Source organism: Notamacropus eugenii, chromosome X (assembly GCF_028372415.1).
Source record: "Notamacropus eugenii isolate mMacEug1 chromosome X, mMacEug1.pri_v2, whole genome shotgun sequence".
Lineage (NCBI taxonomy): Eukaryota > Metazoa > Chordata > Mammalia > Diprotodontia > Macropodidae > Notamacropus > Notamacropus eugenii.
This window is the reverse complement of record NC_092879.1, coordinates 73914923-73941412: the sequence shown is the minus strand read 5'-3', so window position 1 is coordinate 73941412 and position 26490 is coordinate 73914923. Positions and strand designations below refer to the sequence as shown.

The 26490-nt window shown below is 49.2% G+C and overlaps 1 protein-coding gene across 2 annotated transcripts in view; it reads right to left on the bottom strand.

The window, feature by feature from the left end:
- The window catches only part of SLC16A2 (solute carrier family 16 member 2), a 99722-nt gene that overhangs the window by 6771 nt on the left and 66461 nt on the right, over nt 1-26490 (bottom strand). Inside the window, exons 2-6 of one of the 2 annotated variants that reach the window (XM_072626014.1) lie at nt 13250-13371; nt 12957-13101; nt 8403-8850; nt 7466-7618; nt 2597-2825 (exon numbers count right to left, since the gene is read on the bottom strand). In XM_072626014.1, coding sequence (XP_072482115.1) covers nt 2597-2825; nt 7466-7618; nt 8403-8850; nt 12957-13101; nt 13250-13361 — 1087 coding nt within the window. In that variant the 5' untranslated portion in view covers nt 13362-13371. The remainder of the gene's footprint in view (nt 1-2596; nt 2826-7465; nt 7619-8402; nt 8851-12956; nt 13102-13249; nt 13372-26490) is intronic. The other variant, XM_072626013.1, reaches the window with a different exon arrangement.

The window sequence follows — 26490 nt, the reverse complement described above, 5'->3', positions numbered from 1 at the left end:
ACTGATTGCATTTGCACCTGTGTCACGGCTTCTGAGGAGCATTCTGAGTTCTACCGTTTGGCAGCTGGAGGCCAGCTGTGGGCACTCTGGTAACATCTGCTCATTACCTGCCCCCCCCAGCTGCCAGGGCATGAAGAGTTGATCTTCTCTTCCTCAAATCTGATCACATGCACTTCCTGTGCGACTCTAGGCAAATCACTTAACTTCTGTCTGCCTCGGTTTCCTCAACTGCAAAATGGGGATAAAATCACCATCCCACTCCAGGGTTTTTGTGAGCATCAGATGAGATACTGTTTGGAAAGTGCTTTCACAGTGCCTGGTATATAGTAGGAACTTCATAAGTGCTCATCTTCCTTAGGAGAGGGGCAGTGGCCTAGTAGGGCCAGATTAAGTAGCATGGCTTATAGCAGAGCCTATGGTGAAGAAGAAATTCCATCATGGCTTCCTGTCCCCTCTCAGGGCCCACACTCTTTCCTGATACCATTCAAGACACCATCTGTATTATCCCTGGGCCCCCATTTAAAGTGTAGAAGAAGTGTGCTAGGAAGACCTGGGCTCTCCAAGTCTAGAGCTCTACCCACTACCCCATACTATTTCTCTATGTGATAACATCCTTCCTAGCCCTGACCATCTCTGCTCTCTGTTTTAAAATCCCTCCCAGCTTAGACAGTCTGTCGTGGGACTTGGTAGTTACAAAATCTGCATTTGAGTCTTGACTGTAACCTTTCCTTGGGAAAATCCTTTTCCCCATCTGCACTCCAGGCTCTTCTTCTGTAAGATAGGGGTACTGGCCTAAATGACCACATCCCTGACACCTCTGCCCGCCTGGATCCTAAGGGCCCTCGTGGTGTGGACATGCTATGTCCTAAGATCCTTGGAAAGGGCTCTGCTTCTGTGTCTGAGTACGACAAGAGGCTTGGACAAGACACTCCCTAGGGTCACTTCGGGCTCTGATATCGCTGCTCTGTTGGGGGACTTTAAGAAGGTGTCCTGTTTTTTAACTCCTGCCAGGCTGTTTTCCACTGCAGCATTTCCCATGCTACTCACTCTAGGGTACCAGCAATGCCCCTTTGGATACCAGGGATGGTCCTAGGGAATCTCTGGGGTATAGCTGCACCCCTTCTCCTAATACCACCCAAGAGATCACCTGCCTGCCCTGATGAGGCTGATCCACAAGCCCTGGTCAAAGACCAGGAGGTTGCCACTGAGCCTCAGTAACCCAGAGGCTGTGGTTGTCCCACATCTCTCTAGATTAGCTGTGTACATGGTTACACACCCATAATGAAATCAGTGGATCCTAGACTTATGAATGTACTGGTCCCGGAAGGCCACTTAGTTGCATTCCCTCCTCCCATCCCCCCATATACCTGAGGACTAGAAAGAGCCTCAGAAGTCATTTCAATATGTAAAGGATCTGTGACTTCATCTGTATGGGCATACCCTCTACCCATGCATGTCCTTACCCATCTATACCTTAGTAGATATGGCCAACAATATTGGAGATGGAGATGCACCTAGGGTGAGGTGAAGAGAACCTTGTACTAGGATGTTAACATTTAGAGGGAGCTCTGAGGGTGCTTTCAATCATTCAGTGGTGTAGAAGCAGCTTGGCTTAATGCATGGTTAGAAAGAATAAAATAGGAAGCTGCTACATATGCGCTTCCTCTCCCCTCACCACAACTACCACGATGTCCACGTTAAACTGCTTGTCCAGACCCACTTCACTCCACATTACTCTGTCCCCAACAAGGAGGCTCTCAGTGGCCTTATCAGCAGCCTCCTCTTCCTACTCCAGAATCTCTTCCTCTACCAGAATTGAGGCTGTGGTTTGTGCTGCTTGCCCCAAGTGCAAAAATTGCTAGGTGCGTTTCTGCTGGGGTGGCAGTTCGAGGCTGGGCAGTCGCTCCAGTCTGGCAGGAGCTGGCATCAGAGGCAGGCTGCTCTTCAAGCATACCTAGCCATGTTTCCTCTCTGGCTGCCTCTCTGTCTACTATTGGATAATTAGTAAATATAACCAGGTCCTGCCTTTCTCACCCTACCCGCTTTGGCTATTCAGTCATGTGTATTGAATAACCAAGTTTCCCCTCCACCTTTGTCTTTCTGCTCTGTCTCCCCAATAGTTAAATCTAAGCCCAGGCTTCCTCTATTCAGCCATTCAAGAAGTGGAGAGTTCATCTGGGTGGGGGCTCCCTGCCTCCCTTTGCCAGTGCAGGTCCTAAGGCAGCCCTGCCTGAGATGATTGAAGAAGTTGGAATGAACCCCAAACACATGGCCCCTGGTGCTTCATCAGACTGACTCTGCCATGCTCTCCTGGCATAGCCTCGGATATCCCAGGGTTACCCTTGGGCTAGGATGAGGTATTGGAAGAGGACTTTAGTTGAACAGGCTTTGGGTGTGCCCTACAGCCTGGCTTCTTAGAAGTCCAACATGGTTTGGCTTGAGATGGCGGAATTGCTAAGGGCTTTCCCAGCATGTGCCAGCATGGCTGTCTAAGAGCATATAGTGCAGTAAGAAATGGCAATGGGTCCCAGGTAGAGGCACTTGAATGGGCGGGAAGCTTCCCCCACAAGCACTTTGTCTGGGTGGGCAGCCTCACCTGCTATGGGGGGTCCGGCGGTCATGGGCAGTGCCATCATGCCTAGGAGGTAGCCAATGGCCTGAGATGCCTGCATGGGCCCCACGAGTTCAAAGGCAACGGGCGCCATGATGGTGGTGAAGAAGCCATCACACAGGCCCAGGAAGAGGCAGACCACGATGAGGCCGCCAAATCCCTTGCACAGAGGGATCATCATACACATTAGGCCCAGGAGCATAAAGGCGATGACCTGGAGAAAGAAGGAAGGAACCGGGTCAGGCAGCACAGATAGCTAAGGACCATATGGAGTCCCTGACAAATGATCAGAACCCTCCAAGGTCTTCCTCACTGGCCCTGACTTTCTACTGGCTTCTAAAGTTCCTCCCATTCTATGGCTCTATGAATGTGTCCTCTGAGTGACAAATGAGAGAGGAAAGGAGGAAATAAGCATTTATGAAGCACCTACTATGTGCCAGGCACTGTGTTAATTGCTTTACATGTGTTATCTCATTTGATCATAAGGGCTTCTCTGGACAAGGTGCACATGTCCTGTAGGCATATTTGGGGGGGGGGGGCCGCTGTTTTTCAAGGCGAGTTAGTATATCTGGGCTCTAGTCTGCATTACATCAGGACATGCTCTTTCCCAGGAGATATGGGCTGGCTCTCCTGGCTTCTAGAGCAGGATAGAAAAAGTACCAGGGGCCCCACAAGCTCCCTTTGCTGGAAACAAACCCAAAGAGATTTGGCATGAGCAATATCTGCCCCAGTGGGCATTCTTGGTCAGAGCCCCTCTGGCCTATCTTGGGCAGTCGGGCTCCCAGGACCCTCTCCTCTTGGCTTTGGCTGAGGCTGGGAGCCTCGTATGGAAGTTGGTAACTGCAGAGACCTCCAAGGAGGCCAGGGCCATGATACAAAACAAGGAAGGTTGCTTGGTCTGACGTTGCTTTTAAGCTGAACAGAATGTCCCCAGAGCAAAATCTAAGATGGGGGTGGTTTGTGTGAGAAATATTTGGAGGGCATTAGGAGACTAACTGTTAGCACAATATGAGTCAAAAGAGATTCGACTGCCCCAGACCAGGAACTCTCCCTTAGGTTGCATGAACGTAATGAAGTGTGGAGAGAGACAGAGACAGAGAGACAGAGACAGAGATGGAGAAAGACAGACAGAGAGAACCAGAGGAGAGAGAGAGAGCCAGAAAGAGAGTGATTGCCCTTTGCCCAGGTCAGGTCACATCTACTGTATTGTGCTCCATTCTGGGCACCTTATTTATGGGTATACTAGAGAATACGTCTCTAGAGGAAGACAACCAAGCCAGGGAGAGCAATGGCCGCCATGCCAGAGGGCTGCTTGTTTTCGTTGTGGATGTGTAACTTGGCAAAAAGAGAACTTGAGGGGCCATTGTAGATGAAGTTGGCATCTGAAGGTCTGTGGAATAGCAAAGAAAATGTGTTCTTCTTGGGCATCAAGGGCAGAGATGGAAGCGATGAGTTCTAGTTATGAGATCAAATAGTGTAGGTGACAGCGAGGGCCTTAGAGTCAGGAAGATGGGCATTCAAATCCCACCTCAGACACTCCTGAGTTGTGTGACCCTGGGTGACTTACTTAACCTCTCTGTGCCTTGGTTTTCTCATCTGTAAAGTGAGGGAGGTGGACTCAGTGGTTTCTAAGTTCGCTTCCAGATCTAAGTCAATGATCTTTTGAGAGGAAGATTCTAACTTTATATAGATGAGCGACCTTCTGATAATTACAGGTGCCCCGACCTGGAGTGAGGTGCCTCTTACAAAGGAGTGAGCTCTCTGTCCCTGGAAGTACTCAAGTGTAGGCTTTCAATTTACCAATGCCTACCCTGTGCCAGGCATCCTTTTAGACTGGAAAACAAAGACAAAATGTGAAACAACCTTGCCCCAAGGATTTGCCATTCTACCATTTGCTTTTCAGGAAGGCTTTAGAGGCAAGGGTGGTGCAGTGACTAGAGCCCCAGACATGGAGTGAGGAAGCCCAGAATTCAAATCCAGCCTCATACACTACCTATGGTATTCCGAGCAAGTTACTTAATCTCTGTGTGTGTCAGTTTACTCATCTGTAAAATGGGAATGATAATAGCCCCTACCTCCCAGGGTTGGCGGGAGGATAAATGAGTCAACTTGCAAGTGTTCCCTAAATGCTATTATTACTAGAGAAGATTCAGGTAGCTGCTGGCAGGGAGACCAGATAAACTGAGGTTCCTCGGAGCAGTGAGAAGCTTCTGGTTCTAATTGCCTGCCTAGCTCTTAATAAGGGCCCAAAGTGCTTGTGGATATGGTTGTCATTCAAGGCGTCTGCCCTTGGGAGGGAGGCTCCCAGTGTGCTGCCCCAGGAGGCTGCCACACGCTGATTTCTTAAGGGAAAATAAAAGCCATTTTCATCTCAGGTCTTTGGGTTAGCCTGGATAGCAGAGAAACCGAAGGGAAAGTACTGTGCTTTTAGACTGCTGGCTAAAATTCCTTCTATTTTGGAGGCAACTGGGGTTAAGTGACTTGCCCAGGGTCACACAGCTAGTAAGTGAGGTCACATTTGAACTCAGGTGCTCCTGACTCCAGAGCCCATGCTCAATCCACTGCACCACTAGCTGCAACCTGGGATGAGTATGTGGCTTTTCTGGGCAGCACACTGCCTTGCCCTAGGGCACACAGGTATAGGTCAGTCAACAAGCGTTTATTAAAATTGCTTACTATGTGCCAGGTATTACGCTGAGCTTGGGGGCTCCCTTTGGTGCCCCAGAGGATCTCCAGGAAGACCCTTGCCTCGTCTCCAGGGGGCTCCCCTCTTCTCAAGGCCCCAAACTCTGGAAGGGATTCTTGGACCCATAGGCTAGGCAGGGAACCCAGGCAGCCTCACCTCCCAGCCAGGATTCAGCCAGCATACCAGGTGAGGAAAGGACAGACGTGCCTATCAGCCAAGCCCATTAGGTCAATTAAGAGTTAATATCATTATATAACACAAAAGGCCTCATTAACTGACTTTAAAGAGTGTAATTACTGGCCCATTGTGTTTGGCGGCCTCTTAACATCCTCCAGGGAGGCCTTGCCAAGGTTCCAAGATGAAACATCCCTCTTGGAACAGACTGAGACCTCAGCTCCAGCAGACCCCGAGAATCCTCCCAGGCGGGGCACATGTGGTCCAGGGCTGGCCCTAGGCTGGGCATCCCCAGTGCCCACCCCACCCCCCCACCCCCAGTGCCAAGGAGCCGAGTGCTTCCCATCCCCCAACTGCTGCAAAGGACCGGTCCTCCCTCAGTCGGGCCTCACTTGGAAGAAAAGAGGCCAGGATCAGGTACATGCTGGCAGCTGGGACCAGTGTATCAAGCCAGCCTGATCTCATGGGAACCCCACGAGATGAGGAGATCCACTGGCTGTGTGACCACTGGCAAGTAACTGTCCTTCTCTGGGCCTCAGTTTCCTTATATGTATAATGAGAATATACTCCTTGGACACACTATCTTCCAAGATTGCTGTGAGGCAAACATTCGCATACTTTTATTTGGGGGCGGGGTGGGGCTGTACCTAGGATTTCATCAGTTAAATGGAACTTCTGGTATGAAGAGTCCCTCTACCAATGCAGTTTGGCAACTATTTTGCAAATGCTAGTCTTAGACTCAAAGATTCTTAATTTGAGGTTCATGAATGTTAACAAATTTAATAACCATTTTACTATATTTGGTTTCTTTTATAACCTTATATATTTCATTTTACACATTTAAAAACATAATCCTGAGAAGGGGTCCATAGGCCTCCCCAGACTACCGAAGGGGTCCAGGACACAAAAAAGGTGAAGAATCCCTTTGAATGCCTGTGACTGAGAGGTCACAGAAGTCTCCCAGGATCCTAGGGCTGGGGTCAGTCAAGGTCAGGGCTTGAGCTCATCTCCCTGGCTCCAAGGAGAGTGGAGCCGCTAGCCTCCCCGGGGACACTGCCTGTCTAATATTATTATGCTATAATACATATTGCATTATAATCATATAATTGAATTCTGGCAATTATGTCGATATCATAATTAATACTCATCATAAAGTGGGGACATAATACTTGAATGAGCACATGGGGTCATGTGATGGAAGTGCTTTAAAGTTTTGTAAAAATGAATTATTTATTAATATATTGGGCAAGACACTTTCCTCTTTGTAATCTGATTTCCTTTCTAGCACAATATGGGCAGGAGTTAATAGTATAATGATGATCATGTTGACAGCAATCAATCATTGTCTTGCCATCCTCAGGGGAGGGTGTTATGAGAATCTAGAGAGAAGCAGATGGATCCCATTGTATTCTGTGATAGATGTGACCTCACAGGGGGCTCTCTTGTTATAAGGGACTATTTCTCCAAGTAAAGTCCAAGCAAGCTTCCATTTATATAATATTTTTTATCTATTCTCTTGGTTGTTTCTCCAAATAGCCCATAAAATTGAGTTCCATTTTACAGAGAAGGAAACTGAAGCCCAGAGAGGAAAGGTGACTTGCTCAGGGTCACACAGAGAGAGGCAGAGTGAATTTCAAACTGAGGTCTGTTGTCTCAGAATCCAAAGGCTCTTTCTATTCCAGCATGTTGTCTTCTAGGACAGTCTTGAGAGTGCAGTAGGAAGGGATGCCTCTGGGGAGCAGATATTAAGCTTCAAGGAGGGGCTACCCTTTCTCTAGGCTGTTGGGAATAGGTGAGTTCCCGGAAAGGTCCCTCTCTATCCCTTCAGCTGAGGGGGGGTGCTCTAACCACTTAGCAACACTGCCTCTCCTTGGACTGTCCCTCTCTCCATAGACAGCCCCCAGAAATGGGGGGTGGGCTTCAGACCCCCTCCCTGCCCGTGCTCCTCCCAGCCTGCCCTAATTCCTCCTTGCTGAGCAAGGTCAACTGGGCACCTGTAGGTAGATCTTCTTTAGGCCTGGAATGGAGTCACTAATTCGGCCAGACATCAAGCGGCCAATGCCTGAGGTGGCTCCGATACACACCAAGAGAACCCAGGTGTCCTTGATCTTCTTCTCCCCGGTGAACTGCTTGTCCACGTACTTCATCTGAAATGCACACCCCACCCCCGAGAGGAAGAAAGAAACCAGATGAAGCTATGGTCAACTGATTGGCATGCCTCCACCTGGCCTTCCAGGGAAAGCATCCTCCTTCCTGGCACACTTACAGCCTGGCACCAAGTTCCCCAGGCTCATGTATTCTTGAGGGGAAATGCCCTTATTGCAGGACAGCTTCTGAAGCATTGGTCCTATCCTTCTATCCTACCCCACTCCCCACCTCTGGTCTTTTGGATGCACTTTGGGTTCATTTTAAGGCACGAATGGGAGAAGGGAACCAGGAGCCATGCTACAGGTCAGGGATAGTATAGGATGGGTATTTCTTCCAGTCTCCTTCACTCTTTTCCCCTGGGATCCTCCAGCCTCAGCCCTGGCTCCTTTCTCTCATCAATCTGGTAGTGACCTCAGATGCCATCTGGGCCAACTTTTACCCGAGCAGGAGTGCCCTTGAATGCATCCAGCCTCCCCCTGCAGATGGCTAGTGAAGAAAAGGACCTCACAACTTCCAGAGGCCACTCCTTCCACTGTGGGCCAGCTGATTGTACAGTACCTGGTGCCTCTAGCTCTGCCCTCTCTGGCCCAGTAGGACACATCTCCCCCTTCTCCTTGATAGCTTTTGAAATCCCAGCAGCCAGCAAACATGTCCTTCCCTAAATCTCCATTTGTCCCCTCCCATGCTGACCTCAGCCCTGACTCCTTTCTTCTGGCTCAACCTGGGACAGCACCCTTGCTCTGCCAGCCTGTATGCTGAATGAGATGGAGGGAGACGGCTCACCAAGTGCACGTAGGGGATGAAATAGCCCAGAGCTGCAGTGGCGATGCCAAATGCCCAGATGCGATAGGTCCTGTGATAGAAGACCCTCATGTTGCAGTAGTTGGTTAAGTGGCCCAGGCACTGTTGCCGGAGGCTCCGGCCCAGCTTAGCCCGGGAATTGTGGGTTGTGGGCAGGAGGGGCCGGTAGGTCAGTGAGAGGAACATGAGGATGAACATGAAGATGCTGAGCACCCGGAAGGTGTGTGCCAGCTTGATCTTTTCTCCCAGCATCTTCATCAGGAAAGGGAAGGACATGGAGAAGAGGCTGCTGGCAGCAGCTACCACCCCATTGGCCAGGCCCAGGCGCCGCTGGAAGTAGTGGCCCAGGATGACCAGAGAAGGCTGGAAAGCGAAGGAACTCCCACAGCCAAACAGGATGCCATAGGTGAAGAAACGGGCCTCCAGGGAGCTGGGGAGGAAAGAGATTGGACCACCCTCAGGATTCTGGGCTTCTCTAGCTCTGGAGCACTCCTCCCTTTCTGCCCTCTGTCCCTCCCTCCCTCCCCACCCAGAATCCAAGGGGCCACTGACTGTCCCCTATTCTGCTGCCACCCTCGTACTTAACACAGAGAGGGCAAGGAGGGTTCGATGGTAGCGGGGAGAGCCTTCAGTTTCAGGCCCACAGACCCTGATTGCAATCTCAGCTCTGCTGCTACCTAGCTATGTGCCTTCCTAAAAAATGAGATCACACATTGAGCAGGCAAGGTTATAGTTCTAACAGGCTTGGAAAAGTATCCCCCTGGGGAAGGGCTAAAGGGTAGTCCTGAGGGAAGCTAGAAAGATAGTCATTATTAGAGGCAGAATGGGTGGGACATCTTCTAACTGCCAAGAATTAAAGAACGGGGATCATAGATGTAGAGCAAGAAGAGGTCATTGAGTTCAACCCCATTTTACAGATGAGGAAACTGAGGCCTCAGGAGGTTACGTGACTAGCCCAAAGTCCTGCAGCTAATGTTTGAGGTAGGATTTGAATCCAGATAGGTCTTCCTTACTCTGAGTCCAGTGCTCTGGCCACTACAGTATGTTGTCTGTCACAGGGCTGGGGTCATTGGTGAGCATCAGGCCTACTCGGGGCCTCCTATGTCCAGGCCATCTGGGATCTGGATAGCAGAAGCCACTCCCTTCCCAGTGATCTGGTGGCAGATCAGGCCAACATAGGTCAAAACCCTCTTCAATTCCCAAAGCTAGTGTCCTTCCCACTACAGCCCACTGTGGAGGCCAGCTTCATCATCCTTTTGCTTCTAGATAGGCCTAGCCCGATCACACAAGAACTTGCCTGGATTTTTAAGGCCATCTAGGGAAGATTGAGCAAGCCTTCTCATCTGCCCACTGTTGGAAGTCTAGCCTCCACCCCCGAGCACTGAAGTGGAAAGGACCTTAGGGCCAGTGCTGAAAAGAGGGAAGAGGAACTAGCTACTAGTGTTTCCATGGTGACCATCACCATGGTGATCCATCTCTATGCATTCCCAGGACAAGACTATTGATGCAGGCTAAGTGTGAGAAGAAGATAAAGCCAAATGCCACTGGGCCCTGTGGATACTGCCAAGCTACCAAGTTCAAAGCCCAGAACTCTGGGGCTCACTTTGCTTTGTGAGTCCACCAAGGAAAAGCGTGGGGCCCCTGAGCAGTGACCATGGTGGAGGAGAGCATTCAGCCTCTGTGACCCACCAGTATCCCTAGTCCTGAGAGACAAGATGCCTTCCTGGTCACCATTTGGCAGACTTAGAGCTTGGCCAACCTGGATGAGAAGAGCCCCCAGGTTCATCCTGGCTCAGAGAACTGTTCACACACCCCTCCACCATTCAGCCCACTCCCTTGCCATCTGAAATCAAAATCCTGAGTGATACAGCAGGAAGGATGGGCTTGGGCCTCCCGCCAGCAGCTCAAACCACTTTTCCATGGGAAGTGAGGCCAGACAACCTGGCCATTGGTGTAATGGAAAGAACTCTGGGTTTGGACACAGAGGACCGGGTTCAAATCCCACTCCACTATGTATTACCCATAAAGTGAGGGAATTGTATTACATGGCCTCTGAGGACCCAGCCAGCTCTGACACCCCATGATTTCTGGCTCTAATGATGCCTATGTTCACAAGAACAGCCAAGTCGTGGGGGCTTAGTGACAAGACACCTCCAATTCCAAGTTCTTGCAGGGGGCAGCCTGCCACTGTACCCCACCCCCATTATGGACCATGTGGGATGGAAGGGAAATGGGATCCTTATGTGCCTAATTTGTTTACACTTTGCTCAGTCTTACAAAACAGCTCAGTGCTGAGCAGTGGAAGGACTGAGGCTCCTCCTCCATCCTGTCGATGCCTCAGGCATGGAATTCCACAAGGGGCATGTGAGGCTGGATGCTGCAAGGGTCCTGTCCCACGTCCCCAGGGAGGGCACAACAGGGGTTTTACCCTTTTTTCTGTCCCAATCTGATGGGATGGTGCCAAATCCTTTTCGCTGACTGAATTCAGTTTTGCTGGCATGTCGGGTGGGAGCTCGGGTGGATGGCCGGAAATGTTAGACTCATAAAGCTGGCTCACCCTTAGAGGACCCAGGACCATAAAATAAATGTTTTTTTTAAAGAAGCAACGACTACTCTTGAGGCTACAAGTACCAGTGCTGGGTGGCGTTTTGGAAAGAGATTGGTTGGGATGGAGAGATGAGGGATTTGGAATCCAGAGCTGGGTTCAAATCTTGCCTGCTCCTTCCTATCTGTGTGACCTTGGACAAGTCCCCTCCCCAATCTGGGCCTCAGTTTTCTGGTCCCTTCTGGCTGTGATGATCTCTTCCAGTGGTCCTTGGGTGTTCAGCTCTGTCTGCCTTTCTCTCACATCACTACCACCCTCCCCACCATTTCCAGGCAGGCTGACTTTCACATCTGCCCAGATCAATGGGGGCGTGATGGGCCACACAAGGGATGCCCCCAACAACTCTTCCCCAACCTGAGGATAGACCTGCTGACTTGACTTCTCTCTCATTCCTACCTGATGGAGAGGGAGGGTTTTGTGAGCTAGGAGGCACATCTATCTAATGGGGGACTGCTCCAGACTGTTTGGGGGTGGCTTGGGGTAGAGGTGGATCATTACTTCTCCAGGAGAGAGACAAATGGGGATGGGCTGCCATAAAAAGGAAGAAATTAGATTTCCTCATTTTGCTTGGTCCTAGGGGGCTGAATTAAGAGCACTGGGTATAGGTCCCGCAGGCTAGTTTTAAGGAAAAACTTTCAGCCAATGAGAGCTATTGAAAGGCCCTCCTCCTCGTCTGGTATGTGATAGACTGGCTTCTTGTTCAGCATGGATTTGGTGCTTCTATGGAAGTGGGGCAGATGGGTTGTGTGGCCGATCCCAGCGGGGGATACTGCTAAATATTCCCATCCCTTCCTCTCTCCTGCTGAAAACATCTGGCTCTACCTGTACTCACATCATCCAGGCCTGTAGGCGGCAATTTGAGATGCCTAATGGGGAGCCAGGGAAACCAAGAGCCTCGAGGTGAATTAACCTCTTTCCAGGGCTGACCTGCCCTTGAGAACTGGATTGGAGGCAAGGAAACTGGGTTCCAGTTGTGGCTCTGTTACTTCCTGTCTGTTGTGAGTTCTCTGGGAATGGTCTCCTGGTCCCCTCTCTCATAGGAGCTTTATGATGACTGGGAATGATATCCTAGAGTAGGCAGTGGAGGCCCAGTCGAGAGAGTTTGGGCTATGGAGTTGAAATTCCAGCCTTGCTTCGGCCTGGCTGGACAAGTCACCTTTCCCAACAGGCCCTCAGTTTTCTCATGTGAAAAATAAGGGATTTGGACTAGAATTGGGACTCCTTAATCTAGAAATGTAAATAACAGCATTTCAATGGTATCATCTTCTTTTGTAGCCCAATGTAGCCCCTCTCTGAGAAGGGAGTCCATGGCATCACTCAACTACCCAAAGGATCCATTTACATAGAGAAGGTTAAGAAGCCCTGAATTAGACAAAGGCCTTTTTCTGGCCCTGAACTGTCACAGATCCTGTGAGTCTGCTTCTTGTTTCCTGCCTACCACCAACTGACTGCTTGGGCATTCCTGGTAATGCCCATGATGGCAGGAAAGGGGAGGTGCCACCTTGGGTTGGGCATGAGAATGGCTGTCAGCCTTTTGTCCCATGTGTCCTGTTCTCTGCATCAGAAAAGGAGGGTGCTTTTCTCTCTTCTTAGCCCTCAGTATGGGCCTTGAGTGTCAGCATGGCATTGGATGGTGCAAAGAGTGCTAGAGGTTGGATTTAACTGCTCTGAGCCTCAGTTTTCTAATCTGTACAATGAGAATAATAACGCATGCACTAGCTGCCTTATGGGACCAGTTTTTAATAAGCTTTACATTAAGCACCAGAGAAGTGGGTGATTTGAGAGCTATATAAAGGTCAAGGTTCATGGGAGAACCAAGGATAGGGAAGATGGGCACCCCAATTTCAGCCAAGCCACCCTGACTCCCAGTACTGTCCAGGGAAGGGGATGGGGAGGGGGAGGGAAGAGACAAGGACTGGGCTTGGTCTTACTTGGTGAAGGAACTGGTGAGGAGGCCGATGAAGGCGATAGCTGCCCCGGCTGTCGCTGGGATTCTGCAGCCCATCCGGTCAGTGAAGATGCTCACGATGGGGGAACACAAGAAGATCATCCCCATAGCCAGGGCTCCAACCCATGCTGCACAGAGACACCGAGGACAATGAGGACCCCCTGGGTTGACTGGGCGCCAGCTGATTGGCTACACTTCTGAGAACATCCTCCATATCATCCCGGCCACTCCCCCCACCCCCCCAGCCTCCCTACAGAGGAGCCCAGAGAGGCCTACCTAAGGCCACATAGTGGCATAGACCCTGGTGTTCCAGCTGCCAGTGCGACTGAGAACCCAAACCACCAGGGTATTCCATCCAAGACCTCTTCCAGCAGTCCTTCAGGGGCATTGGGAAGGCACTGCAGGATAATGAAGATCTAGAGTCTGAACTCTCGTTCTGACACTTGATCAATTTTGAGACTGTGGGGAAAGTCATGGGGTCATGGGATTTGGAACTGGAAGGAACTTGAGAAATCATCTCCATTCAATCTCCTCATATCATCAATGAGGAAACTGAGGCCAGGAAAGATTAAGTAACTACAAAAATGAGAGGGCTGGCTCCTTCCAGCTCGGGATCATCTTCTCCTCAGACCGTTACCAGCTTGCGTCTCTGTTCTCTCTTCTCCAGGCTACACATTCTTAGCTCCTTTAACTTTTCCTCCTCAGTTAATTGCCAGCCTATAATTATCTTCCCACTTTCCTCTGAATGCATTCCAAGTTTGCAGCAGGAGCAGCAACAAGAAACACTACTCAGTGTCTGTTACCTGAGCAGGATCGATCTCCTCTAAGTTGTGACTCCCGGTGCAGGATCTTGGTTAAGTGACCAAAACACAGCGAGATAGAGGGATTACTTCCTGGTCCCTCAAATTCTGCTTCTCCTTGTGGTCTCCCCAGGATCATGCTTGGGCTAGTTTACCCAATGGTTAGTGCATGCTGTCCATGTGAATAAGGCCACTCTTAAGGGGGAGCCCCATGAGGGCCAGTTTCTTTGGCTCTACTCCCTGGCTTGTACACTTAGCCAGTAAGTATGGTAGACCACTGGAGAGATCAGATGGGAGAAAGAATGGGCAGACTGGTTTAAGGTAAAGTTCACCATATTTGTGTTTCACTTTTGATTATTTTCTCCACATGGGGTCTTAGTTAGCCTCTCTTAGGCTCTTAATTTCCTTGTCCATAAAACGAGAGGATTGGACTAAATGATATCTATGGACCTTTCTAGTCTATATTTATGATTCGCTGACTATAACCGTAACTTCATCCATGACACTGGGAAAATAGTCCGCTGACATGTATTTTTTCATTATTTTCCATAATTCACTCCAAATTCTGAAAGAAGTAGATTTGCAACTGAGCTGCCCTAGAGCATGTTGGTTGCTAGCGCCCTCAACTCTGGAGACTGCTTTGTACCTACTTTTTCTATGTTTTAATTATTTTTCTGTGGATGTTTTCCCCCGTAAATCAAATGTAAGCTCCCTGAGGAAAAAAACTTGGTCTTCTCAGCACCCAGCACAGTTGCTGGCACATAGTAGGTGCTTCTGCTTGCTGAATGAATGAAAGACGCAAATAACTCAGACACAAAGGATAGTGAGACGAGAGAGCATGAAACCACAGAATCTTATTTTAGACAGTTAGCTCTGAAATGACACCTGTAGTTTCAATGGGAAGTCTGATTGGGTAGAAAAGCACCTTTAAAAAATTCTCCTGTGTGTTAGAGTGCAAAAGTCATTGGACTTTGGAATCAGTGGCCAGGTCTGAACCCCTACTCTGCTATTTAATAACTATGATTCAGAGCAAAAAAATGGGTTCCTTTCTCTGTACCTCAGTTACTCTATTTTCTCCACTGTCAAATGAAAGGAGCAGTCTAGATTCTAATCTTTAAGGTTCCTTCTTGTTCAAAATTCCATGATCCTTTGTTCCTTCCAGCCCTGGACACCCCCCTCCACCCCCCACCCCCCCCGGCCCTGTCTCATCAACTAATTCCTGAGTGAGGGCCTCATTCCTAGAGAATGAGAGTTCTCCCCCTTCCCTCTCCCCTCCCCCTCAGATCTTGAGGATGAGCTATAAATATATACACACATGCGCACTCTCCAGCCCTTTCATCCAAGTAATGCAGAAGAGACCCTTCTTTACAGGCCCAGTAGGCCTAGGAACAAGGTCCTCTGAGGGTTGTGGGAGAAGAAGGGGGATCCTGGCTGGAGCTAACCCAATGTCTGCATTGCACAGGCACCCCTTTCTTTCACTCCTTTGGGCTGATTAAAGCCCTGGGGAACACTGACTATGTCCTACCAGCCCTGCCTCAGGCCCCTGGCCTGAGAAGAAGCCCCAAAAATCTTTTCATTCCAGTGACCAGTTTTATACACACCACACACACACACACACACACACGCACACACACACCTGTCTCTCTCTCTCTCTCTCTCTTTCTCTTTCTCTCTCTCTCTCTCTCTCTCTCTCTCTTCCCCCCCCCTCCCCCTCTCTCCCTCTCTCCCCGAGGCCAAAGTTAGTGCCTTTGAACTTTCTGGGGAGACATTCTGAAAAAAACCCAGGGATCCGAGAGGGGAGAGATAAGACTCCCTCTCCACCTCCCTGCTAGGCTGCCGCCAAAGGACCACTCCAAATTAATTACAGGGTTTCAGGAATCAATGTATTCAAAAGCATTCCTGTCATAAGTGGGGGCCCAGTGCTCTGGCTTGCAGGAGGGAATAATGGAGAAAAGCCAAGGATAAGGGAGGCAGACTGGGAGAGGGAGGGAGAAACAGAGAACAAGAGATGGAAGGAGAGAGGGAGGAAAATAGAGATGGAAAGGGTGAAGGAGGGAGAGAAAGGGAAAAAAAGAATGGGAGGGAAAAGAGGGAAAAAGGAAAGAATGGAAAGAGAAAAAGAGAAAATGGAAAGTGGGAGGAGGACAAGGAGCAGAGGCAAGGGAAGGAAAGAGGGAGGGAGAGTGGGAGAGTGAGGGGGGGAGGGTGCCCGGAGAGCGCTGTCCGAAAAGGCCCAGGCTTAGTAACAAGGTGCACGCAGTTCTGAAAGAACAACTAATAGGATTAAGTGGTCAGGCACCAAGTGCAGCCATCCGAAACAGCTGTGCCCAGTGCTGGGGGAAGGGGCCTGAAAGTGGATACTGCCCCCCACCCCCACCTCTCCAGCCTCTAGCAGCCTGGCGGGCCACAGGGAGAGATTACAAGGGTGGAAGTGGAATGGAGAAAGGGCGCCACTGCCGGTGACCTCCACCTGCGCACACTCCTCCATCCCAGGCACTGACCAGTGGAGCTGACAAAGCTAGCCGTGACTTCTCCAGGTGGCCGGAAAATAGGGGGTAGCTCAAAACTGCCAGCAGGAGCATCTTGGGGGCAGGGAGTGAGCCTTCCGCCTGCTAGAGGAACAACAAACACCCATAGGCCTCTGGGGCCCACGTGTATGGGCAGGGGGCTTAAGGCCAAGACTTCAGTTTTTAGTTTGTGCTTCCTTGGGACCCTGGACCAAGGAGAAGTAGTGGGGTGGGGTGTAGTGGAGAGTTCATGAGTGGGGAGTCAGGACCTGCCTCTGCCACTTCCTAGTTGTATGGCCCTGGGCAAAGTCACTTTCCCTTTCCCAGCCTCAGTTTCCTCCTCTGAAGTGTTGGACCAGATGATCTTTCAGCACTTCAGAGCAGGCAAGGCCCTTAGTGATAAACACCCTTCTTTTTCAAAGGAGGAGAGTGATGTCCAGAGGCTAAGTAATTTGTCCCAAGTCACAAGAGCTGGATAGGATTTTAGGTCTGTGAAATCCTCCTGTGGACCAATACCCTCTAGGCTAAAGGAGAACACTTCCCCCTCAATTCCTGCCTTGTGAGAAGATCTGGCAGGAGTCTGGGAAGGTAGAGCATGGAGTATTCCTGAATTGGGGGAGGGCTTTGGGGGTCTGTAGGGGAGAGCTGAAGGTTTCAGACCTGCCTCTCCTCTGGCTCTCTGCTCCCTCCCCTCCCCACCCCATCCCACCCTCAGCTCTCCCTAAACTCATGCTGCCAGCAGCTGCTGGGCTCCAGGTTCAAACCAGGGGTGCCAGGAGGAGGGGTCCTGACCCAGAGCCAAGCAGGCTTTCACACAAAGACCTTGGAGTGGAGTCTCCTTTTCTCTTGGCTCATGGGACTAAGCTACTGAGTCATCCCAAATAGGCTTGAGCACACAGGCCTCACCACATGAACTTTGATTTTCCCCCAGTGGATGACCACTTTGATCAACCTTCCATGACTCCCCATTAAGAGAAGTTTAAGTCCCAAATTCCTAGCCTGGCACCAAAGATTCTTCCCCCCTACCCCTCCAATCTGGTTCTACTGCCTTGTCTTCCACCACTCACTCTGCTTCATCCAGGTCAGTTTCCTCCTTGGCCTCTAGCATGTCCTGGATTGACTGGCCTCCGAGGCTTGTTCATTTCCTTTCCCCCTTCTGCTCATCTACATCCAGCCACCCTTCATAGCTCAGTTGAAATCAAACCTCCGGCAAACAGTGTGGTAGTGTTCTCTCCCAGGTTATCAAGTATCTTTTAACTGCTAAATACCATGGTCTTTTTCCAGTCTCATTCCTTTTTACTTCTCCCATGCTTTTGACACAGTTTACCACTATCTCCTCCTATTGAGGAGATATCTCCTCTCTTCAACTGATTTCTTGGTTTGACTCCTGCTCACTCCTCAGTCTCTTTTGCTGTATCCTTCTCTTCTTCCTGCTTAGTAAGTATAGATGTCCCCCAAGGCTCTGTTCTCAGCCCTTCTCTCCTCTCTCTCCACTTTCTCCTTGGCAAACTCATCAATTTCCATGAATTCAATTACTCTCTCTAAGCAGATGCCTTTGAGATTTATCCATCCATCCATCTATCTATCTCCAGACCCAAACTCTCCCTTGAACTCCAGTCATACATCACACATCACTTGGACACCCTGTAGGCCTATCAAATTCAACATGTTCCAAAGGAAAATCACAATCTTTCCTCCCAAATCCATTCCTTCTCCCAACTTGCCCATTCCTGCTGATGACACCACCCTTCTTCCCATCGCTCAACTTCCAAACCTTGGAATCATTCTTGACTTTGTATGAATGATCCTTCCCCCCCCACTTGGAATATCTTCTGTCCACCCCCTGGAAGTCTTCACTCCCTTCAGAGCACAGCTTGGGCACTGCCACTTTCTACAAGAGGCCTGTCCCAATCTGTCCTCCCTCTTGAATTTATTTTGTATGTGCTTTGTGTTTAACATACATTTAACACATACACAGGTAAGCTCCTTCAGGGCAGAGACTGTTTCATTTTTGTCTTTGCATTTTCTTTGCTTCGAATTGACTAAGTGTAGGGGAAAGAACACTGTGCTGGGAAGAGAGGTTTTTTTGGATTTTGACCATTAATCGGTCAATAAACATTTATTAAGTGCCTACTCTGTGCCAGATACTATGCTAAACATTTCCTCTCTGGGCCTCAATTTCCTCATCTGTATAATGGAAGGGTTAGAAGAGATGATTTCTATGTTTCAAAGCCTTTCATCCAATTCCATTTTGCTCCCACATTTTCCGTTCTCTGTTCCAAGGCCCTTTCAGTTCTCCAAAGTAAGTGCGAGGGAGAAACAATAGAGAAGTACAAAGAATTTTAGAGTTGGAAGGGCCCTACTCGGTGGCCAGTCCAATCCATGCCAATGTTCATCTAACCTCTAACTGGAAACCTCCAGGGACGGGGAATTCATTACCTCCCAAAGCGACCGGTTCTGTTCTTGGACAGCTCTAGTTATTAGGTTTCCTTACGTGGATGCTAAGTGATCGTTTCTGGACCTTCCACCCACTGCCCTCTGGGGCCAACAAAAGAAAGCTAATTTCTTGTCCAAGTGATAAACTTTCAAATACTTCAAGATGATAATTCCATTTCCTGTGCTGGTGGGTAACACCTCTGTCTTCCATCTCAATTCTCGTATTGCAATTTTATCTGTAACTGCCCTAGCCAATTTCCAGGCTCTGCCCCCTGCTACTGAATCTCACACCTAAACCAACAAACCTGGGAGGAACAAGAAGGTTTCCAGTGACTTGTCAAGATCACTCAGCAGAGCCAGGACAGAATGCTTTGGGCTTGTTTCCAGGCTGTTGTCCCCAGATAAGACCAAGGGACAATCTGGCTGAAGGGAGGAAGCATTAAATGGACCTGGAAAGGCTGTTGGGAGCCAGATTGTAGAGGGCCTTAGATGCCAGCCTAAAGAGCTTGCATTGTATCATAGAGACAATGGGAAGCCACTGAAGGTTTTTGAGTGGAGGAGTGATGTTGTTACACTAGAACATATGTATAATATTGAGCAGCTGTGTGAAGGATGAGCTGGAGAGGAGAGAGACTAGAGTCCAACTGAATATTTAGGAGGCTATTCCCATAGATCAAAGGAGATGTAACAAGGCTGCGAATTAGGGTGAAGATAGTGAAGGTGGAGAGAAGGTGAATATATATCTCATGGAAGAAGGCTGACAAATTAATTCCAGGGAATTGATTGTTGCCTTCCTCAGTCGCCTCTTTAAAAGTGGCAAAGCCAACCCCTTAGCTGGAAAGAGTTTCTCATTGCTCCCTGGCAGAAGGGAGAGGCTCAAGAGAAGCCTGCAGCAAAACAGGGATTGGAGGTGGGAGAGAAGGGTCACCAAGAGGGGATTTAGGGACTCTACCTTACCCCTCTCACCATAGGCTAGCTACCAGAAATGGGAGATCCAGGCCTGCAACACTCAGACTAAGTCTAAATTCTTGCCTGGGCAAAAGTGAAGAGTGAGCCTGGGAAAAATCTCGCACTTCTCTGACCCTCAGTTTTTTCTTCTGCAGAATCTATTAAGAAGCCTTGTCCCATCTAATCCTAAGGGTGGTAGTCCATGATGCTTTTGGTCAACCTTAAAGGGAGTCAGAAGAGTGCCCATTGTGTTAATTAGGTCCAAGTTCTTGGGGGCTAGATGATGTCAATCCTTTCATGGAAAAAAAAAGTTAATTACCTTTGGATTCCAAGGGCCTAAACGCTGTTCCCTCCCACACTCCTCTGGCCCCTGCTGCATACCTTGACTTACCCTCATGGTTACATAATAGAAAATTATCCTGTAATATTTCTTTTCTAGGAAAGGAGACAAAGAAAATCTAATAGTTTTAAGAGAAGGGCTCCAGATTTCCCATGGTATGTTCATTGTTTTCAAGATTCTCAGAAAGCAGGAGTTAAGACTTTATCCACCTCGAGGTGGATTAGCTCCTGTGCCTGTATGGTTTCCAAGGCTTCTGGGGCTCGTCCTGCCTGGCCCCCTCCCTCTGAAGCCCAGGAACAGGCAGGGATTGGGGCAGAGTCTGGGACCTGGGCATTTTGTATGTGTGTGTGCACATGTGTGGTATCTACATGTATGTTCATATGTGTGAGTATGTGTGTGGTGGGGGACAGGCCTGAGCTCTCCTTCCTGATCCCTTGAGGTGACATCCCCCGGCTTCCTCAGAGGACATGGCATCTCTAACTACACTGGGCCCTGTTCTCTCCTTCCTTCCCTCCATGCCTCCTTTTTCTTTCCACAGCCCCTTGGCCATCCTCACCCTCTCCCAGCAAAAATCAGTTCCCTGGTCAATCCATCTCTTAGATCACAGCATCTTAACTTGGGGTCTGTGAATTTAAAAAAACATTTTGATAAGTATTTTTCAATAGAGCTGATTTTCTTTGTAATCCTCTGTTTAGTTTCATGCATTTAAAAACCTGAATCTGAGAAGGGGACCATAGGCTTACTCAGATGGTCAGAAGGGTCCATGGTGGGGGGGAAGGGAAGACGCATTTATATAACTTCTACTATGTGCCAGGTACTTTGCTAAGCATTTTTGACAAATATTATCTCATTTGATCCTCACAACAACCCTTCGAGGGAGGTGCTGTTATTATCCCCATTTTACAGTTGAGGAAACTGAGGCAAACAGAGATTAAGTGATTTGCCTAGGGTACACAGCTAGTAAGTTTCTGAAGCTAAATTTGAACTAAGGTCTTCCTATCTCCAGGCCCAGAGCTCTATCCAGTGTGCCTCCATGACACATAAAAAGGTTAAGAATCTTTTGTCTTAGATCATGCTCCCACTTTTTAATCCCTCTTAAAGTCCCACAATAGCCTTTGCTTCTCTCTTCAGTCTAATCATTCTTTGCCTTTGACAAAAGACAAAGGCAGGCCTGCATTTGTTATGAGAGGTAAGGAGGGCCCAAACTATGGGTATGGGTTTGAATGGGGAGGAAGGGACTCTCTTCCCTAACTTGCTCCTAGAAACTGTAGGGTATGGGGCCCCCTTTGGACTCTGCTTTTACAATCCCAGCAAGCCCCTTTCCCCTGAGTGGGACCCCAGGGGCTAGGCATGTAGGAGAGGTCTGGAGAGATGGGAAAGGTCTGGGGAGGCAGACCCTGAAGCTCAACTCCAGCCTCTCTTTCAGCCTCTCCTTCAGCCTCCCAGAATGAGTCTAAAGGCAAGAAATATGGGCATTTTTGAGGGACATTTTCCCAGTAGTCTATCTACCTCTTCTGGCACCTTACTATCTATACCTGCCATCCTCCAAATTAGTCTTAGTGTCAAACCATACCAATGTGTCCCTCAGGGATAATAAAGTAGACGGGGATAGTTAGATAGGTCTTTATGATAATGTTGGCTCTTCCATATGAGAGTGTGAGCTCCTGGAAAACAGGGACTGTATCCCCTTTTCTGTTTATATCCCTGGCACTTAGCATGGTATTTTGCACATAGTGAGTGCTTAATAAATGCTTTTATCTTCATCCATCCATCCATCTATGACATCTTTTAAGCCCTACAAAAATCTTGTGAGGGATGAGTGCACAGACTAATCTCTCCATTTTATAGATGTGGAAACTGAGGCCACAGAGCTAGTCACAGGTAAGCTCTAGTCTTCTAGTTCCAAATCCAATTTTCTTTCCACTCTGCCACCCAGAACACTGGACTAGCAGTCACAGAATCTTAGAGATAAAAGGGGCCTCAGAAGGCATCTGGTCCAACCCACGTCTGAATGAGGATCCCTTCCAAATCCCAACCAAAGGGTCACCCAGGTACTGCTTGAATACTTTTAGTAATAGAGAACTCACTACCTCCCTCCCATTTCACTTTTGGACAACTGTGATTGTTAGTGGGGTCTCTCTTGCAACACATTTACACCTGCCTCTCCCCCTATTTTGCTTCTGGTTCTGTGCTCTGAGCCCAAGTTGAACAAGCTTAGCTCCTCTTCCAGGAAATAGTCCTGCAGACCTATCTCTAAGGTGTCTCTGTCCAAGGCCAGCCCCCCCCCCCCCCCCCCAGGTCTCCTCTCTGGATCCTGCCTTGGGAGGACCACAGTTGGGCCTGTTAAAGCCCTAGTTTTGAGAGGTGGGAGTAGGAGAGGGACAGGGAGAGGGAGAGTTTCCTTAAGAAGTCTCTCAATTCCTGGGACTGTACCAGGGCCAGCTGGGAAATGGCAGCAACAGATGGGCTCTGGTGATGCGGAGTGGGTGGGAACGGGGGCGATTTCTCCCAGCCTCAGCCTGCCATCAGCAATGGCGCTGTCTGCCAGGCTGGGAGGTAGAAACAGTGAGGATAACAGGCCCGCCTCCTCAGCTCTCGTCAGCCCCCCCTTCCCCCTTCCTATACACAGCAGCTGCATATGTGCTGAGTGGCCCCTCCTTCCCCTTTGGGAGGGGATGGATAGGCCTAGTCAGCCCTTCCCAAATTCCCACATCCAACACCAGCAGCTTGATAACATCAAAGGATCGTGGGGTTTGGAGTTAGGAGGGACCTTAGGGATCGCTTACAATGGCTCCATTTTACCAAAGAAGGACCAGAGGTCCTGAGAGAGCTGATGGTGGGCCCAGGCATATCCCTGAGCATCCCATGCTTTCCCAACTGCCTCCCTCCTGCAGTCATAGTAGACATCCCCCTGCCACAGTCATAGTAGACATCCCCCTGCCTCCAGGGCTCCCTTCTCCCACAGCAGCACTTACTATCTCTACTACTTCCATGGGACTTATCCTGGAATTCTTGGTGACCCTGAAAGGCAGCATAATCTTGTACAAAGAACATTGGATTTCGAGTCAGCGACCACCTCTGAGACCTCAGACAAGTCTCTTCCCATTTATGGCCCTCAGTTGTCCCATCTGTAAAATTGACTCCATGATCTTTCCAGTCTTAGTCTGTATGCCCCCTGTATTAACTCTTTGCTTTGTAATCACAGGTGGTCCTCTACTAATTGTCCCAAGCTTCCTCAGTGAGATCCACTCCATTATCCACACCAAATGGACAAAAAAAGTTGAGCGCAGTAGTTCCCAAACCTTTTTGGCCTGGGACAAGCAGGACATACATGTGTCTGGGCATGCATTTGCTTATAAGTGGAACCCCCATAGAATTAGTGGCAGACCCTTTGAAAGGAAGCTGAATGGGGGTCTACTGAGTTAGCTGACCTTTGTGTCTATTGGGACAAACACTTCAAACAGGCAGGGGGCCAGGCCCTGAACTGAACAGGAGAAAGAGATGGAGTTGGATTGCCTTGGGAAAACTGTACAAGGCTCTCAGCCTTTTTCGCCTGCTTCTTGATGCAGACTCACCTTTCTAACCCAAAAGTCATGCTGGGTGGTTGTGAGTCTGGGAATGCCACAAAACTCTGAAAGATCAACAGTGCTGTTAGATTGCTCCACCCAACTGAAAGGTGGCTGTATGGAGGCTGGAGCCCATCACCGATGATGAATTTGGGGCAAGAAGATGGCAAATATTTAAGGACGAGTGTGATTGGACAAGGAGGTGGATTGGTCACTACGTGGCAAGCTGGAACACTGCCCTTAGGAGAGATGAATGTGTTGGTGAGGGGGGCAAGGAGGGAGCTCCCTGGAGGATTTCTTGGGATGCGGGCAAGAAATACATAGGATGGAGAGGGTATGGGGTATGATGTATACTGAAGAAGGGATCCCTGAATCCCAGAGCAAGAAGGGACTTCACAGGCCACCCAACGCAACCAATACCTATTCCCCAAAGAGCTGGCATCTAGCCTCTGCTATAAGACCTCTGCTGAAGGTAGAATCTGCAGGCTCCCATGACAACCTATTCCACTTTGGATCACCTCATCAATAGAAGGTTTTTTGGGACAGCAGAAAATTGACCTCTCTGCCACTAGCTAAGTGGTGTTCCCAGCAGCCCAGAGCCTACAAGGGACAAGGTCACTCAGCTAGTAAGTGGCAGAATTTTGGATTGCCTACCAAGCCCCCAAGGCTACTCCCCACTGGGACCTCTGAACTGTGACCTCACCTCAGCCCTGAGCTTAGGAGATGCCAAGTCTTTCTTCAAGGAACTCCCCCATCGCTCATCTCGTGGGATCCTCCCAGAAGCTCTTCATTGGACAGGCCCAGAGAAGCCGATGTTCATCCTCCCACATTCTCAGTCAGAACACAGGCCTGTTCCAATTGGTTACCTAACTTCTTTCTTTCATTTCCACAATAGCTTTCAAAGCCGAAACCCCAAGGAATAATGGGGACTGCCTGAGGGCAACTGTCCGGGGCGGCAAACACTCTGGTGCTGGCTTCCTTCTAACTTGGCCCGCTAATAAAACTAAGACCAGTTCCCCATTCTAGGCCTCTTGGAGGCTTTCCTCACCAGAGCCATGGGAAATAGCCAGGACAAGCTTAATTATCCTCATTCTTCAGAAGAGGAAAATGAATCTCCCATCAGAACAACAGCTTGCCCTGGATCCTGCAAATAGCAGAGGCAGGACTCAAACCCAGATCTGGCCTGCTGATCCAGGGCTCCTTTGGTGCTCTGGCCCTCTTGAAAGCTGTTGCCCAAGTTCTTGCTTGTTTGCTTGTCTAATTTTCATTGATTTCCTCCCAGGACCCAGGAACCAGCCTTGTCATTTATTAGCTGTATGACCTTGGGAGAGTCACTGAATCTCCTCATGGAGAAAAGAGGTTGGACTAAACAGTGTCTGAAGTGTCTTCAAGCCCTGCTATCCTGTGATTTCAGATCCAAGAATGAGCCTTCAGCCTGTTCTCCCACTACTCCGAGCCTCAGTTTTCTTAGCTATAAAGTGGGAATAATATTACCCAAACTATCTGCCTCACCAATAATTATATATAAGGCGTTTTGTAGACCTTAGAATGCTAATTTCTTAGTTTTGACTGTGGGCCTACCCTCTGTTTTGGGGGTTACCAGAGGAATGTCACAACCAGTTAGTTGTGTTAAGTTTCCATTCTAGGAGGCCAGAAGAGACTGTGTACCCTCTGCCCTCTGCAGGCCACCGTCCCTCAGAAGCTTCCCAACTCCACACCCTGGAGGTCCCCGAGCTCTACGGGCACCCCAGCCCAATGACCTACAGTCACCCTGGCATGGGAAGGCAGAAAGGATTGCAAGGGCACCAGGGAAAGCAAGTCCTCTGGCAATGGGCATAGGTTTTACCACCTGCCGCAAGTTCCCTGGAGTCCCACAGGAACAGAGCTGGGCCTTCATGAAGACAAAAGCCTAGATCCCTTTCCTCAAACTTCACCATGTTCAGGGCTTGACAGAGGCACCGCAATCAGCAAGGAAGAGCTGCTTTGGTCACTAGCCCTTGTTAAAGGACTTCAATTATGTCCTAAGGTCCAATCACCTCATTTTACAGATGAAAAAGCCCAGGGAGGTCCTTCCCTTGGTTGCAACTTGGGCTGATTGCCACGCAGTGCCTGGCACAGCTCTGTAACTGCTCGCTGACTGACTAACTCATTCCTGAGCTTCAGGCTGCATAAAGATTGATAGAAGGCAGAATTTTCAAGTCTCTTATCATGGGCCCATTTCTGGACATGGATAACAAAGGGCCTAGAGTAGAAGAAAGAGGTTCCGGGAATTGTTCAATGCCTTAGGCCTTCTTTCAGGCTCCAAAGACCAGCCAGCCTCTGACAGGGAACAGCTGCGATTCAGATACTTCCCAGGGTGCTTGGAGTCCACATATTGCAGCCACATGGGAGCCCATCAAGTCAGCTCCCAGGCTGAGTCCCTCGTTGATTAATTAGGTAATTATAGTCAGAGAGGCCAAAACTTGACAAATCTGGGGTGGCAGTGGGGTGGTGTGGAGAGCTCGGCCAGGCCGATCCATGCATCTCATTCTACAGAGGAAGAAACCATGCCTGTGGCTAGTGGTCAGAAGACCCAAGTTTCATCCCTTAGCATATGCGTGACCTCCGGCAAACTGCTTCCCCTCATAGACCCTTCATTTCCTCATCTTTGCACTGCCCAACTCACTGGGGTGCTGAAGGAAAAGAGTTTGTAAACTACAACGCCCTATGGAAATATCAGCTACAATAGCCATGACGAGGGTGATGGCTTAGGTTCATATAGCACCTTAAAAAAATCCTTTTTATCATGGACTTAAATATCAACAAACATGAGCATTTCCATATACAACAAAGACCAGAACAGAGGATTGTATTCACTTGGCATCCTTCTTCAAAGAAGCTCAAGTATTTTCATGTCTATTATCTTACATTCTCTCAACAA